General features: G+C 33.5%; 1 protein-coding gene and 1 pseudogene across 2 annotated transcripts; both read right to left on the minus strand.

Moving 5' to 3' along the window:
• Positions 1-297: 297 nt before the first annotated feature.
• LOC147537460 (secreted RxLR effector protein 161 pseudogene) lies at positions 298-2,560 on the minus strand (annotated as a pseudogene).
• A 6,947-nt stretch (positions 2,561-9,507) lies between these two features.
• On the minus strand, positions 9,508-13,607 carry LOC147537461 (calcineurin B-like protein 1). Of its 2 annotated transcripts, none has more exons than XM_086642130.1 (9): positions 13,260-13,607; positions 12,945-13,086; positions 11,719-11,801; positions 10,916-10,975; positions 10,630-10,738; positions 10,498-10,550; positions 10,153-10,233; positions 9,952-10,064; positions 9,508-9,821 (listed from the first exon to the last, which is right to left on the minus strand). In XM_086642130.1, the coding sequence occupies exons 2-9, from the start codon at positions 13,021-13,023 to the stop codon at positions 9,758-9,760; spliced, it is 642 nt and encodes a 213-aa protein (XP_086498256.1). In that variant the 5' UTR covers positions 13,024-13,086; positions 13,260-13,607; the 3' UTR covers positions 9,508-9,757. The 2 variants fall into 2 exon arrangements, with proteins under 2 accessions (XP_086498256.1, XP_086498257.1); XM_086642131.1 differs by having other exon boundaries at positions 13,276-13,603.
• Between the last annotated feature and the right edge of the window lie 4,241 nt (positions 13,608-17,848).

Consider the following 17,848-nt stretch of genomic DNA (forward strand, 5'->3'; position numbering starts at 1 on the left):
TGGTTATCGCTTTCAATGTGTATGTGTTCAATTTGGAGTTCGGTTGCCCACTGCAGAGCAGAAATGATCGCACGACATTCACATTCTTCTGCATTTTGACCCCTGGTTGTATCTGCTATTACTGCGATGAAATCTGCACGATCATCGTGAATAATGCAGCCTATACCTGCTGGTTCAGACATAGCGATGAAGGATGCATCGACATTAATTTTGAGAAATGGGGTTGTGGGTGGTTTCCAGGGCGGTGAGATTGCTACGGGGGTATTAGTATTTTTGTTAATCGCACTTGTTGATGTTCTATTGATTCTCTTGATTAGCTGCATTGGCAATTGATCCTGCGAAGAAAAAGCATTTTTCACATCTCGCTTTCCATATAAACCATAATATTTTCGCATAAAGTCTCACTTTCTCCATTTCTAGTTCCTTCCATTGAAGAATCCAATCGCGGAGGCTGGTGAGGTTATCCGTAATAATATTGAAGTGAAACCAAATAGGGCGGGAGTGACATCAGTGAAGTAAAGCATGGGTAATCGTTTCAGTATTGTCACAATACACACAATTGTACAGGTTACCAATGTACTTTCCTATTTTGTCTCTAACAGGTAGATTGTGTTGGACTAATTAGTTTAATTGTCCTTCTCGAATACACAATTCGATAACGATTCCGCTCGACAAATTATATAATCAAGTAAGTAGAATAACAAGTAATAGTTTTATGACTGAGTCGAGTATTGGATACTCTCTCCTTAAGACGTTATTCGTCCCGCAATGGTGCTAAGCCGGGTTGTATATACGAATCGTCTCCCAGGATAAAACAGTCTTACCTTCTTGAAGCGCAGCACTTCGTTCTTCAAGAAACTTCGAACCAAATAAGTAGAGAACTCTCTTAACTCCTTAGACTTCTAATGCAAACTCTAAACTCAGAAAACTAATTGATTTTTCTCTCTATCTAAAATGAAATCTGGATTATGTATATATAGAGATGATTGTGACTATATGGAGAGACATCTATATGGAGAGACATGATCCTAGGAATGTGTCTCTTTTAATTTTAATTCAACCAAGGCAATGGTTGAACCAAGGCAATGGTTCAAATTGCCAACAATCCCCCACATGAATTAAAATTTATTCTATATGAAGACTATGCAAACTGACAATGCATACAGACTAAGAGAGTTCATATGGAAGTTGTTGCATCAGGAGAGGTGGCTTTTGGCTTTGAACCTTCCTTAGTGTATGACTACCGGACTTACTAATTGATTAGTGAACATGATGTCTTGAACTATTCAATTTTCGCAGTAAGTCGATACAATAGCCAACACACAACTTCTTCCGTACATATTTGATTCTTTGGTTGTGTCCTTTTCGGCCCTGGACAACTCCTGGATTCATGAGTGCTTTAGAGAATTCCGCCTTAAGACATTCTCATAGAACCGGCATCAGTTCTACACTCACATAGGTGATGTCCTATGAAGAGTACCCTGACGTACCCCACTTGTTTCAAGAATATAGGCATCATTAAAAGCATCGCTTATCCTATCACCTGACAGGCAACACTGATACTTAGGAATGGGTAAGAGAATGACTCTTTCAGTGTTACTAGCGAGTATTTCACATTTATGTTGTCCCTTTTGAACCTAGATCTTGGGATCTCCAGTCAACTAGGTTGGGTTTCTATTGTGATCTACTCATTTACTTTAGGCTTTAAGCCCATTCCCCTTGATAGCTTGTACATTTGCTCTTTCGATAACCCCTTTGTAAACGGATCCGCTAGGTTATCCTTTGATTTTATATAATCAATTGTTATAATTCCACTTGAGAGCAAATGTTTAACGGTATTATGTCTTCGACGTATGTGTCGAGATTTTCCGTTATACATTTTATTATGTGCCTTGCCAATTGCCGATTTACTATCGCAATGTATTTTAATAGCAGACACTGGTTTTGGCCAAATTGGAATATCCTCTAGAAAATTACGAAGCCATTCAGCTTCTTCTCCAGCTTTGTCCAAAGCAATAAACTCTGACTCCATGGTTGATCTTGCTATGCAAGTTTGTTTTGAGGACTTCCATGAAACTGATGCACCACCTATTGTAAAAACATAACCGTTTGTGGATTTAGAATCGTTTGTATCTGAAATCCAATTTGCATCAGTATACCCTTCAAGAACTGCAGGGTATTTGGTAAAATGTAACCCATACTCCTTAGTATATCTTAAATATCTAAGAACTCTTATTAGAGCACTCCAATGACTTGTATTTGGATTGCTCGTAAACCTACTCAATTTACTTACTGAGTATGCAATATCAGGTCGTGTACAGTTCATTAGATACATCAAACTACCAATTATCCGAGAATATTCTAATTGGTTAGTACTATGACCCGTATTCTTAGTTAGATGTAGACTAAGGTCTACTGGAGTTTTTACAACTTGATTATCATTTTTGTTGAATTTCTCTAAAACTTTCTCAATATAATGTGATTGAGATAAAACTATTCCATTAGAAGTTCGACATATCTTGATTCCAAGAATTAAGTCTGCTTGACCTAAATCTTTCATATCAAATACTTTTGATAGCATTTTCTTCGTAGATTTGATCATATCTAAATTGCTACCCATTATTAACATGTCGTCTACATACAAACATAGAATTATAACTCCGTTGGTAGTAGATTTAGTGTAGACACATTTATCACACTCGTTAATACTAAAACCATTTGACAACATGGCTTTGTCGAATTTCTCATGCCACTGTTTTGGTGCTTGTTTCAGCCCATACAGTGACCTCACTAATTTACAAACTTTCTTTTCTTGACCGGGTACTATAAACCCTTCCGGTTGTTCCATATAGATCTCTTCTTCTAATTCACCATTCAAGAAAGCAGTTTTAACATCCATTTGATGTATCTCTAAATTATATAGAGATGCTATAGCAATTAATACCCGAATTGATGTTATTCTCGTAACTGGAGAATACGTATCAAAATAGTCTAATCCTTCCTTTTGTTTAAATCCTTTTGCGACAAGTCTCGCTTTGTACTTGTCTATAGAACCATCCGTTTTTTATTTTCTCTTGAAAATCCATTTATAACCCAATGGTTTACACCCCGGTGGAAGATCTACTAACTCCCATGTATGGTTCTGAAGGATAGACTCAATTTCGTTATTTACGGCCTCTTTCCAAAATTGAGATTCAGGAGAAGACATTGCTTCTTTGTATGTTTGCGGTTCTTGTTCTAACAAATATGTGAGGAAATCCGGACCGTATGTTTTGGCAATTTTTTGTCTCTTGCCTCTTCGGAGTTCCTCTTTATTTTCTCCTGCTTGTGGTTCTTGAACCATATTCTCTTTATCATTTTGGTTTGTATTTTCATTGTTACTAATATTCTCAAATTTCCTCTTTTGAGAACTTTTCTCATCGTCTAATTTACATGGAAATATGTCCTCAAAAAATGTAGCATTTCTTGACTCGATTACCGTATTAACATGCAAGTCTTGAATTTCAGATTTATGTATGAGAAATCTGTATGCACTACTATTATGTGCATATCCTATGAAAATACAATCGATAGTTTTTGGTCCAATTTTGACCTTCTTTGGTGTAGGAATCGCCACTTTTGCTAAACACCCCCACACTTTGAGGTATTTATAAGAAGGCTTTTTTCCTTTCCATAACTCATAAGGAGTTTTATCCTTTTTCTTATGGGGCAATTTGTTCAAAATATAGTTTGCTGAAAGCAAAGCTTCCCCCCACAAATTTTGGGGTAATCCTGAACTTATAAGTAATGCGTTCATCATTTCTTTTAAAGTTCGATTTTTTCTTTCAGCGACTCCATTTTGCTGAGGCGAATAAGGAGCCGTTGTTTGATGGATAATACCACTTTCAGCACAAATATCAGCAAATGGCGATTCATATTCACCACCTCTATCACTTCGTAAAGTTTTGATCTTTTTATCGAGTTGATTCTCAACTTCACTCTTATATATTTTAAATTTTTCTACGGCTTCATCTTTACTTCTTAATAAGTAAACATGACAATATCTGGTACTATCATCTATAAATGTGATGAAGTATTTTTTCCCACCTCTTGTCTGAACCGTTTTTAAGTCACATATATCACTATGTATTAGTTCTAACGGTTCTGTGTCTCTTTCAACTGAATGGAAAGACGACTTAGTCATTTTTGATTCGACACAAACTTCACATTTATGATTGGTATTTAAATCAAATTTAGGTATAAGGTCCATGTTAATTAATCTTCTTAAAGAATCATTATTAACATGTCAGAATCAATAATATAAGCAGAATTATTAATTTTATTGATCTTAGGAATAACAGTCATTACATTCATCTTGAATAGACCTTCACTTAAATATCCCTTTCCCACATACATCCCATTCTTAGTAAGAATAAAATTATCAGATTCAAATACAAGCTTAAAGCCATTCTTACTTAATAAAGAACCAGAAACTAAGTTCTGTCGGATGTCGGGTATATGAAGCACATTTTTCAGAGTTACTTCCTTGCCAGATGTGAATTTCAGAATGACTGTCCCGTTCCCTTCAATCTTTGAAGTTGCTGAATTTCCCATTAGTAAAGGTTCAGCATTTTCCACCTTTTTATAAGATGAGAATACTCCTTTATCTGAACAAATATGACGAGTAGCACCAGTGTCTACCCACCTTTCTCTTGGATTATTTACCAAGTTTGCTTCAGAAATAACGGCACATAAATCGATCACCTTAATATCATCAGACAAGTTATCACTCACTTTGTCTTTTGTCTTTTTCTTCTTGAAAACTTTCTTCCAAGTTTTGGAGCGACAATTTTTAACATGATGCCCTTTCTTGTTACACGTATAACAAGTCCCTTTAAACTTCTTAGAGTTCCCTTGATATTTTTCTTTTCCTCCACGAAACTTCTCAGGATTTTCTCCGTGAGTTGGAGGGACAGAAATGTTGTTTCCAATATTGCTTGCCATTTGTCTGTTGAATACACAATTCACAGACTAATAAGAGTAAGGTAATAAATTGTACACTTTTCTTAATTGTATACCGTCTTGATGATAAATAATAATTCCAAATATGAAATTACAAAGTAAATGAATTACTTACAAACATTAACAGAAACTCAGATCAATCTATTATCTATAACAAATAATGTTTGTTTCATACCATAGAATAAATAATGAATACGTTTAAAGAAGATGATGCTTCACTTATATTCTTTCTCTTCTAATATGTAATACAAATCAGAAAATACTAACAACAAGGTTCTCAAATTGTTGTATGCAAGAATAAGACTACTCTATGTTTATAAAGATTGATTACATACATAGATATTAATGAGACTCAAAAATAAGGAACAGAAACAGTAATTTGGATGTAGGCAAATATCGTCCTTTGTCAAGGGAAACTGATGTTACTGTTTTATGTGTTTGACGCCCTTTGATATTTAGTTATTCTGTTGAATACTACCCTTGTTAGGTTCCAAAAGTATTGTATGTGAATATGCAAAGTAACTCCTTTTGAGTTGAATATAATCAACAGACCCAAATACAACAAGATTAATTAATACCCACATGCAAAGTAATTAACTCCCTTAGTTATAACAGTGTCTTTCCTATTCAACATACAACAATAGTATTCGTCCAATAGCCAATGGGGGTTTTTGATTTAGTGAAGACAGTGACTAAACTTATATGTATGCTTTAATTTGAACTAATAATAGATTGAGAAATGCCACTGTCTACCTATAATTCATGGAATTGAGTCACTATCAGGGATTCCTAATAACGAGACAGAGAGGGTATAGTAAATTGTTTTCCTTTTTGTTTTCAATGATTATTAGAAGGCCGTAAAACTATTTGATGAGCGAAATCCGATACACGGAATAACGTCTTAAGATTGTTGGACTAATTAGTTTAATTGTCCTTCTCGAATACACAATTCGATAACGATTCCGCTCGACAAATTATATAATCAAGTAAGTAGAATAACAAGTAATAGTTTTATGACTGAGTCGAGTATTGGATACTCTCTCCTTAAGACGTTATTCGTCCCGCAATGGTGCTAAGCCGGGTTGTATATACGAATCGTCTCCCAGGATAAAACAGTCTTACCTTCTTGAAGCGCAGCACTTCGTTCTTCAAGAAACTTCGAACCAAATAAGTAGAGAACTCTCTTAACTCCTTAGACTTCTAATGCAAACTCTAAACTCAGAAAACTAATTGATTTTTCTCTCTATCTAAAATGAAATCTGGATTATGTATATATAGAGATGATTGTGACTATATGGAGAGACATCTATATGGAGAGACATGATCCTAGGAATGTGTCTCTTTTAATTTTAATTCAACCAAGGCAATGGTTGAACCAAGGCAATGGTTCAAATTGCCAACAGATTGTTCGTACAACATTTCCAAAGGAATAGTTTGATTCTCGAAGTAGTATTTATGTTCCAAATAAATTTCCATTCCATAGTCTCATACATATAATTGTTGTTTCTGAGGTGTAAATATTTTTGTTGAAAAGTTGCACAGTTTTGTAAGTATTTTTGTTTCTATATGCAATGTGGAGCACTCGACCTTCACCTTAGCAGTTCAGCGGATTGTGTTAATGAGCGAGGATATGAGATTATCTCATTTTCTCTCTCCAAATATAAATTTTTGGAGTGACTAGGTTTTTGCGGGGAATCAATTTCGCCTTAAAACATTTCGCTAAGGAAAATTCTTCTTCCCTTCGATTTCAAAACTGTTCTAAAAAATGGTTTCAACTTTTCGTTTTTACAATCTTGATAAATGATCAACTTCAATTTCTACACTCAAAGCAACTTGTACTAAAACTATGTTTTTTTTTCTCTCACATTCATGTTAGGAAAAAAATAACCTAATTTACTTTTTCAGGAATATGAAGATAAAAGATGTGAATGTAAGAGCAGAGACATAAAGATTATTTAACGTGGCAAAAACCCCTCCAAGATAGAAGGTAAAAACCACGGGACGTAGTCCAGAAATCTTCCACTATAATTAAATAATGGGTTACACAATTCTTCACCAAACCTATGGTGGATAAACCAATTGTTCAAGATGTATAGAAACACTCTTTGATAACAACTCTTCCTCAAACTAATAAAGGATTAACCAACTCTTAACCAAACCAATGGTGGATAAATCAAACAAGAAAGGGACTATAAAGATTTCTTACTCCTTGGGATTTGATCAAATCCTAGATTACCACAAAGCGTGAAGAAGTTTCACACAAACTAAATTGCTTCACAAGATTAATAATTTTCTTTTCTTCAAACCAATGTTCTTTCTTTCAGTCTCTCTTGAAAGAACCACTTCAGAAATCTCTATTTCTCTGACCTCTTTCTGTTCTCATCTCTCTGATCTCTATCTCTCTAATCTGAGAGGATATGATCTGAAAGGATTCTCTGGTAACTCTCTAATCTGACTTGAAAGTATGATACTCTCTAACCTGAAAGTATGATACTCACAGACTGAAAGTATGATACTCTCTGACTTGAAGTAATAAATTTCTTCCATTTCATTCCTTATTTATAATGACAAATAAGGAGGTATTCCGTTAGAAATAGGATTCTTTTTTTAGGCTTGAAATAGAAATTTCTATTCCCCCCCCCCCCCCCCCCCCCCCCCCCCCCCAAATAAGGAATAATGGAAATCCTATTTCAATTAAGAATCATTTTTATATAAGAAGGGACCCCAACAAACTCCTATTCCCAACTCATAGAAATGACTCACCATTCCAAAGCCAGCAATACTACTATATAGCTCATGTTTGCCTTTAAGCAATGGTCTTGTCATCATATCTGAAGTATTGTCTTCTATATGGATTTTATTGATCTTCAACACTTTTTCTTTAATAATGTCTTGGATCCACTAATATCTCACATTCAAACTAGATTCAACTCCCGTTCACACAAATTCGCCTGAAATATGTGTAAAGTGCACTACTGTTTTCTTTCCATATTTCTGAACGATAAAACTAGCCTTGCTCTGATACCACTTTTTAAGAAAAAAAAATAACCTAATTAACTTGTTCAGGAATATGAAGATAAAAGATGTAAATCTAAAAAGCATAATTAAATAATGGGTTACACAATTCTTCACCAAACCTATGGTGGATAAACTGATTTTTCAAGATGTGTAGAAACACTCTTTGATAACAACTCTTCCATATCCTCTTATTCCTTATTTGGGGAGAAAGAGGATATGATCTGAAAGGATTCTCGGGTAACTCTCCCAACTGGGACGATACTTTCTGACTTGAAAGTATGAATAATTTCTTCACTTTCATTCCCTTTTATAATGATAATTAGGGAGGTATTCAACTAGAATTAGGATTCCTTTTTAGGCTTCAAATAGAAACTTCTATTTCTCTCCAAATAAGGAATAAGGGAAATCCTTCTTCAACTATGAATCCTTTTTATATAAGGAGGGACCCCAACAAACTCCCCTCCCGACTTATGAAAAAATCCACCATTCCAACGCCAGCAATACTACTATATAGTTCATGCTTGCCTTTAGGCAATGGTTTTGTCATCATATTTGAAGTACTGTCTTCTATATGGATTTTCTTGATCTTCAACACCTTCTTCTTCAAGGACATCTTAGACCCACTGAATTTTCACATTCCAACTGCATTCAACTCTTATTCACGAATTCTGAACGATAAATCTACCCTTAGCTCTATACCACTTGTTAGGAAAAATAACCTAATTAACTTGTTTAAGAATATGAAGACAAACGATGTGAAAGTAATAGCAGAGACACCAAGATTATTTAACATGACAAAAAGTCTCTCGAAGATAAAAGGTAAAATAACCACGGGACCTAGTCCAGAAATCTTTCACTATGATTAGATAATGGGTTACACAATTCTTCACGAAACCTATGGTGGATAAATCAATTGTTCAAGATGTGTGGAAACGCTCTTGGACAATTCTTCCCTAAACAAATAGAGGATTAACCAACTATTCAAGATGTGTGGAAACATTCTTGGATAACAATTCTTCCCTAAACAAACTCTTCCCTAAACAAACAGAGGATTAACCAATTCTTCAAGGTGTGTGGAAACACTCTTGGATAACAACTCTTCCCTAAACAAATAGAGGGTTAACCGACTCTTCACCAAACCTATGGTGGATAAACTAAACATTCTTCGGTAACTCTCCCAACTGGGAAAATACTTTCTGACTTAAAGTATGATACTCTCTAACCTGAAAGTATGATACTCTCGGACTGAAAGTATGATACTCTCTTACTTGAAAGTATGAATAATTTCTTCCCTTTAATTCCTTATTTATAATGATAAATAAGGAGGTATTCCAATAGAAATAGGATTCCTTTTTAGACTTGAAATAGAAACTTCTATTTCTCCTCAAATCAGGAATAATGGAAATCTTATTTCAATTAAGAATCCTTTTTATATAAGGAGAGACCCCAACAACTCCTTCTCTTCCGAAGTGAAATCTAAAAGTGGAGTGAAAAACCTGCAAACTCTTTAATATCACATTTTTCTACCTCAATCACAATCATCAACTTCACCCTCTACCCAATATTGTAAGAAAAAAAACAAAAACAAGAAAGAAAAAAAAACGAAGAGTATAAAAACCATCTCCTTCTAAGTTTAACCCTTTTTTATCATGTTCTTTTCCATAAGCATTATCATAAAAAATGAAAATAGCCACCCATTTCTCTTCCTTGAGATATCCATGAAGACGAATTGATACTTTCACGTAGCAATATCGTCTACTTCTGAATGAAACACAAAACTTGGGAATGTTGTAGTTATGTCCCTGTAATTTACAGAAAAGGAAATACAATAAGTGCTAGTTAGATCTGGTGTTACTATTAGTTCACTAAAATTTCATACCCAAATTTATGAACAAAAATTCAGTTAGGTTCTCGACTGGAACATTCTTTTACCTTAGATAAGGAAGGGTCATGACTTTCATTAATGATGGATTCTTTGTAACGAAGTTGAGCCATTCATCTTTATCAATCTTCCCGTCTTGATTTACGTCTGCTTCCATGAATGTCTGTTTGCATACGTAAATCAAAATAAAATAGTATAATATATCAGATTATCGGGTATTGTGGTGATTCTTTGGTAATAGTCAAACTTACTTTATCAAGTATTATCTCAATTGTTTCATCAGCCAACTGCATCTCCGATTCACATAGAAGTGCAATTAACATCTGCTTTACCTGCCACTCAATGAATCAATATATTAACATATGTTTAACCTGGATACTTTTTGACGTGTCAAATCCTCGTTTTGGAAACTCAGATACTCTTGTAGCGCATTTACTTGAATGAGAGGGAATATTGGGGGATACTACTCTAGGTTAACATCTGCCTTAAAATGTAAATTCAAGTGATACAGTTGTAGCATTCTGAGTAAGAAAGTAAAGAACCTAATAACTACGACATGATTAAATAGATGAATTATTAATTCAAGAAAAACATACCTCTTGACGCTCGATGAAGCCTGTACCATCCATATCATAAAGCTTGAATGAAACTGCAGTTCCGAACGATGTTTAGAAAACATAGACAAGTTTAGAAAGTATATCGAGAAATAGTTAACTAGTTCAACTTACAATCAATCTTGTCTTCTATAGGCGCATTTGGATGAAAGACAGTAAGAGATCGAACAAAGTCACCAAAATCAATGACTCCTTTTCGCTTAACATCAAATAGGTCAAATATCTACATCGTGTGAGTATTCACCAAATGAAACATCAATAAGAATTATGAACATTCGGAGGGAAAATTGAAGTGTAAGGAGACATTATAAAGGCAGGCTAACAATATAAAGAAGATAAATAAATAATATGTACTCGATTTTGTCATGGCAGCTAATAAATGAGGGACATAAGAATGTACCCGATTAGCAAACAGATTCTCCTTTTTCCTGTTCTTAAACAGAGCTAACTGAAACTCTTCCTGCACATTGCAAAGAAATGACATCTGATGTCACAATTTTATTTAGTAAAAACATTACACGGCAAGGTTTGCTCTTTCTATCAGTTAGGACTAGAATAGTTCAGTTTTATAAATATATGAAGATAGCAGATGTACAACGTACGTTTCGAAAGATGACATAAATAAGCACAACACCATCACAAGATTCAGTGGGAGAACAACGAAGACAAATAATTCCACAACAAAGAAGAAATATGTCCACAATTCGATATAAACCGGAACTGTTTCGTTCAAGTAAATAGCAAACTGAATTATTGTATTCAACCACGAATAGTAGCACCAGAACTAGCATGTGTTATTTTGAGGTATTCAACCACGAATACCAAAATGAATTATTATATTCGACCATGAATTATTAAACTAGTTTACTTCCATTAGGCATTCAATGGTTCTACGAAGCAAGATCCTGAGCCAATTTCGTTGTCAACATTTAGTAATTGTCCTCGTGTGTTGCCACAAATAATAGATATCCTGAAATTCTTAACCCAGCATCCCCACAACTTTCACCACTTAGAAAAACAAAATTATGAATAATCACAACAATATAAATCTTTCCCTAGCCATGCTTTATATTGACATCCATCATCCTCAAACTTAATATGACTATAAAACGTTTGGAGTTACAGATGATATTAAAAAATAAATGACGGATAAAGCCTTAATAAATCTAAATCATGACGAGATAACATTTCAATACAACTTACCTTATTAATTAGCCCATCATCAATCACAGAACTGCTAATGCTCTTGAACAGCTCAAATAGTGCTTCAACTTCACTGACGCTGACTGAAAACAAAGCAGAAGTAAGATCAGATGTCCAATTACTGGAAATAACAGCAGCCACTAAGGTAGCAACCGCTACTCCCATATAGCAATATTCACCATACCAAAAACACTTTTTCCTAGTAAGAAAACATGACTAACAATCACTTTGCTCATCTATCAAACAATTTCATCTCCATAAAAGATTAAATCTTAAACATTAGAAATTAGTTCATTCATAGAAATTTACCCAAAAACGGGTAAATCAAGGCTAAGGTCAAATTTAGCGAACTGAATAACCAAAGTATCCAAAAACGGACAAGGGAATTCGGAAGTTGGTACGCGTACGAAGATAGAGTTTCCAATAACATAAGATCACTATTTCACCTTTCCATAATAAAGATTTTAGCAACAGTAAATTGTCGTTAGTGGACTACTGGAGTGGCCTCTCAACCTATTGGTTTTAACAAGTACATCGCCATTCACAAGAAAATACGTTAACAAGCATTAGCATATAAAAGGATTATTCCTAAAGGGTACCTCCAAACCTAATTGTCTGAGGGTTCACAAGAAAAAATTACCGCTTCTCTAGTTCTAAATAGTTAATACACACGTGACGCATCATTTGCCAGAACCTTAATTCAGTCCACTCTTAGGTTCTCTAGTTTGTAATAGTCCATATTCTCCTCCTTTAGTGAAAACAAACATCATTCTTAGAAGGTTTACATCACATGTGAGAAAATCATCTCACTACTTGCATTTTTCTTTGATGTTTAAAGGTAAATCAACTTATAGAACTGTGAAAGAACATGGCAGCGAAACCCTGATCTAATATAATGAATGTGGAACCTGATTCAAATTAAGAAAAACCCAGGTCAAAAGTATAAGCATTTCCAAATTTTCAGCGTAATAATACGACGATAAAATGGAAATGCATTTTGTAGGAGAACAAACGTAATAATAAGATAACAATAACAATTTCGAACTTTTTTTCCATAGAATAAAAATAGTATTTAGATGACATCTTTTTCACTTCATAAGCAAAAAAAAAAATAAGTAATAAATCGGTAAATAAAGTAAATAAACAAGTGTATCTAGTACACGAACCCCTTTTCGACAAAAAAAAATAAGCCTACATGAAGAATTTAAAGGTTTAATAATGCTTACAAGCTGTTTCTGAGGCGAGAACCACAGGGTCCTCATGACCAGGGAACTGTTTTTTAACCTTTGAATGGAAGCAGCCCATTGACCAAAGCCTAGGCTTCAGTATAGTATTCCAAAAACATTTCAATTAACCTAAAGAAAACCCCTTTAACAAAGAAAAAATCAAAATTAGGTTAGACCACTACTAATTTTGTAGCCAAATTAGCAGCAAAAATGAAATCATGCCTTCAAATTTCAATAATCACTAGTAATTTCAAATTATGATCAAAACTAAGAAAAAAAACAACTAAGAGATTGAAAAAGTAGAAATTAGCTTACTAGACGGAATTCCAACCGGAATTAGATGAAAACAGCGTTTGAAATGGAAGAAACACCAAGTGAAATGCTATGAATCCGAATTCCGACAGGAAGGAGAACGATCCCTGAGACGGTAATTTGATCGGTAAAGAAATCAACAATTGTGAATGAACAAGAAATTGGATAGAAATTCTCCCTTCTTTGTTCGAATAAAGAAGAGAGAGATTGAGAGAGAGAGAGAGAGACAAAATGGGGGGAGCTTAGGTTTACAAGAGAGTCATATTTATGAGAGAGAGAAAGGAAAAGGAACAATAAAAAGTCAGTTATTAGGGCTTGGTTGACGAAACTATATCATGCTAAGTGTCGGTCATCCAACGGCTATGGTTGTTTCAATTTATATCATCCGATATTTTAGCTAAAATACAAAAATAAAAGAAATGATATTCAACCCAATTTTGACTTAAATTCTTGCAAGAAAACATTAAATACACCAAAATTATTGTATATTTTAAAGAGGAAAGAGAACAAAAATTTTACTATAAAGTTTAGGTGGTAGATATTAACAAAGATTTTTTTTCATTGGTAAGATACTAAAACAAAATCTTTAAAATATGGTAGAAAAATAATTACCAATTTGATTTCATTAACTTATTTCTTTTGTAGGTTCTAATTCTGATCTCCTGAGTTTAAATATAATATGTTTTCTCTTATTATACTTTTTTTTTGTTTAAAGAAATTTTGACTTACAATAGAGAGATTTTTTTTCCAATTTTCTACTTAGGTAAAGAATATAAAATTAATATATTTCGTGTTATGTTCAAATTTAGTCTAAGATAAAGATTATTGTTTCTTTTCTCTGTTCTAGTTATGGTTCAAGAAAACAAAAGTAATATATTTTCCTTATTATATGTTCTTATATATCTGTAAGATAAAGATTATATTTTATTTCTTATTATATTTTCCAGACAATTAGTCTTTTCATAAATTGTCGCACGAGAAGAAAAGTGACGAAGCACAAAATATTTTAGGTGAAAAATTTAGATTTTTTTCACGAAATCTTGAATATCACTTCTTCACTTCACGCTATCAAAATTTGCCTATAAACTGTAATCTTTGGTGACTTTTCAAAAAAAGAAAAATTAAATCTTATTATTCTTCTTTCCCTGTGTAAAGAGAAAAAGTAGTGGAGGGGGTTTTGGGGAAACAAAATAAAATTCACCCAACCTTTTGTACCTCGTGATTTGTTTTACCCGAGTCACCGACCTTTTCTTATATTTTCTTGTGATAAATCAAACTCGCACTCCCCATAATTATCTCATGAGAGGTATTTTGGGAAATCAAAAAATTTGGGTAGGATGTTTTTGTATTGAAAATCCAACTTTTTATAACTCGTGATCTTTTTTTTTCCAATTTTCTACTTAGGTGGAAAATAGATAATTAATATTTCGTGTTATGTTCAAATTTAATCTAAGATAAAGATCATTATTTCTTTTCTCTATTATGTTCTAGTTATGGTTTAAGAAAGCAAAAGTAATATATTTTTGAGTTAACTCTTATTTGACCCTTACTTTGTGACTAGCTTCCTTTATGGCCCCCTATTTTCCGTAAATTCAAATATGACCCATTTTTTAATGTAAATGTCAGAACTACCTTTCTCATAAATATTTTTTCAAAATAAAATTAAATAAAAAACATGAATTTTCACCTCACTTCCCTTTCCACCACACATCTCTCTCCAACTCACCACTCTCTTCTCCGACGAAAGTCGCCGGCCAGAAATTTTTCGGTCGGCGACCTTTAAAAAAAAATTCTCTCATCTCTCTCTCCAAGTCACCTATCTCTTCTCCAGCAAGGTCGCCGGTCGGAAAATTTTTCACCAGGCGACCTTCCAAAACTTAAAAAAAAAAAAAAAAAAAACCTCATCTCTTTCTCTCTCTAAACACTCCGGCGAAGGGTTTTCCCTCGCCGGAGATCTGATCTATTGAAGAACAGATCTCCGACGAGGGGAAATCCTTCGCCGGAGTTTTTAGAGAGAGAGAATGATGAGAGTTTGTTTTTTAAGTTTTTAAAGTCGCCGGCCAAAAGTCGGTGACCTTGCCGGAGAAGAGATAGGTGACTTGGAGAGAAAGATAAGAGAAACTTTTTTTTTTGAAGGTCGTCGGCCGGAATTTCATGTTTGGTGGAGAGAGATGTTTGGTGGAAAGGGAAGTGAGGTGGAAATTCATGTTTTTTATTTAATTTTATTTTAAAAAAATATTTATAAGAAAGGTAGTTCTGACATTTACATTGAAAAAATGGGGTCATATTTAAATTTACGGAAAATAGGGGACCATAAAGGAAGCTGGTCACAAAGTAGGAGGCTAAATAGGAATTAACTATATATTTTTCGTATTTTATGTTCTTATATATCTATAAGATAAATATTATATTTGATTTCTTATTATATTTTCCAAACAATTACTCTTTTCTTAAGTTGTCGCACTAGGAGAAAAGTGACGAAGTACAAAAGATTTTGGGTGAAAATTTTAGATTTTTTTCACGAAGCCGTCAATATCACTTCTTCACTTCACGCTATCAAAATTTGCCCATAAACTGTAATCTTTGGTGACTTCTCAAAAAAAGAAAAATTAAGACAAACGCTAAACGAAACTGCATTATCGCTCCACACAACTATTTGCTAGACACAACCGTTTTCTTTTCAAATAAATTGCTAAACGACACCAAAAGTTGACTTATTGGTTTTATGTAGCAAATATTTTGTTGAATCTTAAATTGCTAAATACAACTATGTTTTAATTCTACAAAGTTGTTTACTAGAAACAACTTTTTCGTTTGTTAAATTATTAAAAATAAAAAGTAAAATTTATTTTATTGGTGTTATCTAGCAAATATTTTGTTGAGAATCTAAAAAAATATCACTCCAAATAAAACCAGAAAATAATAAATATAAAATAGATAGAATTTCTTTTTAAAAATGAATACTAATTTGATTCCAATACAATCTATTTTGTATTTTAGAAATTCGTTTTAAAGAGGATTACTAATTTGACTATAACCACTACAAAAATACGGACTAGTTGTAACGGCTTAAAGCCGTTACAACAAGGGAAAAACCGTTACAAAAAGTGTAGTAGTAACGGCTTGAAGTCGCTACTATAGATATTGCAGCCGTTACAATAAGTGTCGTGGCAACAAAAACTGTAACGAGCAGAAACCGTTACAAAAGAACGAGAGATCGACCTAAACCTGGATACCAACCCAAGAAAAACAAGAGATCGACCTTTCGCCCCTTTTCCCTGGAACCCTAACTATTAGAAGGAGATAAGATTTTTAGAAAAATCACGGCCAGAGAGTAAAGATGAGAGAGAGAGAGAAAGAGATCTTACCAGGATAGAACCCTAACTACGAGAGAGGGAGACCGAGATTTCTCGTGCGATCGGATTTAGCGTTCACGGTTAGGGAGAGAAGATGAAAGATATAAAACGAAATAGCTACTAATTTAGGTGTTTCACATTTATAACGGCCATACTCAAGAGGGTCGTTATAATAGGAACCTTTTGTAACGGCTATAAGCCGTTACAACTGTTTTGCCACCAGCGTCAACTGTGGCAGGATTATTTTGGTTTTTGTAACGGCGTTTGGAAAATAAAGGTCCTTATAAAACCCCAATTGTAGGCGCGGGAAATGGTGCCAATTTCTTGGGTTTGTTGTAACGGCTTTACTGAAGAAAGAAGTTACAAAAACTCCGGATTTTTGTACTGCACACAGTCTATCTTTTTTTCTTTAACTAATCTATCATTAAGAGGGAAGGTCCAAGCACGACAAAAAATTATTCCACTTAAAATATCTGAGAAGGGAAATCACTTTGTGAAGGTAATTTTTAAAGAAAATGCTTCAGTTCCACGATTATATGTTAGTTGGAATCGGTATTGTCAACCTTGTGCATTCGAATGAGACTTTGGGTTCTACCTCGAATTACAGCTTGGGATGCTCTAATTGGAATATAATATTTTTTGAATATTTGTCAAAATTTAATTAATGTTTAGCTTAGTGTTCGATTAAATTTTATTTATGAACAATTAGTTATGCTAATAAAAATTTGAACCCCTAGATTTTAGAGAAAAACTCGGTTATATTAGATTTTTTTGTGGTGTTAGTTTAGCAATTTAGGACAATATGTAAGTAGTTTTATTTATAAAAAAATTAAAAAAAAAAAAAAAAAAAAAAAACTAGTTTTATTTAGTTATTTTTGTCCAAAATTTTTTTTTGAGTAAAATAGAGTTGTGTATAGTATGGAGGATAATTCGGTTATACTTGATTTTTGTTTATGGTGTTGTTTAGCAATTTAGGGCACTATTTTAATTAGTTTTATTTGAGTATTTTTGTCCAATAGTTGTCTTTAGTAAAATTAAAGTTGCATATAGTAGCATCCAAAATTAAATCTATTTATTCTTCTTTGCTTGTGTAAAGAGAAAAAGTAGTGGAGGGGGTTTTGAAGAAACAAAATAAAATTCACCCTACTTTTTATACCTCGTGATTTTTTTTACCTGAATCATCGACGTTTTCTTATCTTTTCTTGTCATAAATCAAACTCACACTCCCCATAATTA

The sequence above is a fragment of the Eschscholzia californica genome, unplaced genomic scaffold (assembly GCF_041429995.1).
Source record: "Eschscholzia californica isolate CP2 unplaced genomic scaffold, dmEscCali1.0.p SCAF_5, whole genome shotgun sequence".
Taxonomy (NCBI): Eukaryota; Viridiplantae; Streptophyta; class Magnoliopsida; order Ranunculales; family Papaveraceae; genus Eschscholzia; species Eschscholzia californica.

Excerpts from the sequence above, each read along its gene's own strand:
- LOC147537461 (XM_086642130.1), bottom strand. The coding sequence starts at position 13,023 with ATGGGCTGCTTCCATTCAAAGGTTAAAAAACAGTTCCCTGGTCATGAG. Across the intron at positions 10,976-11,718 it reads ATGATGGGCTAATTAATAAG|GAAGAGTTTCAGTTAGCTCT; the intron begins GTAAGTTGTATT and ends TGCAATGTGCAG. Across the intron at positions 9,822-9,951 it reads ATGACCCTTCCTTATCTAAG|GGACATAACTACAACATTCC; the intron begins GTAAAAGAATGT and ends TGTAAATTACAG.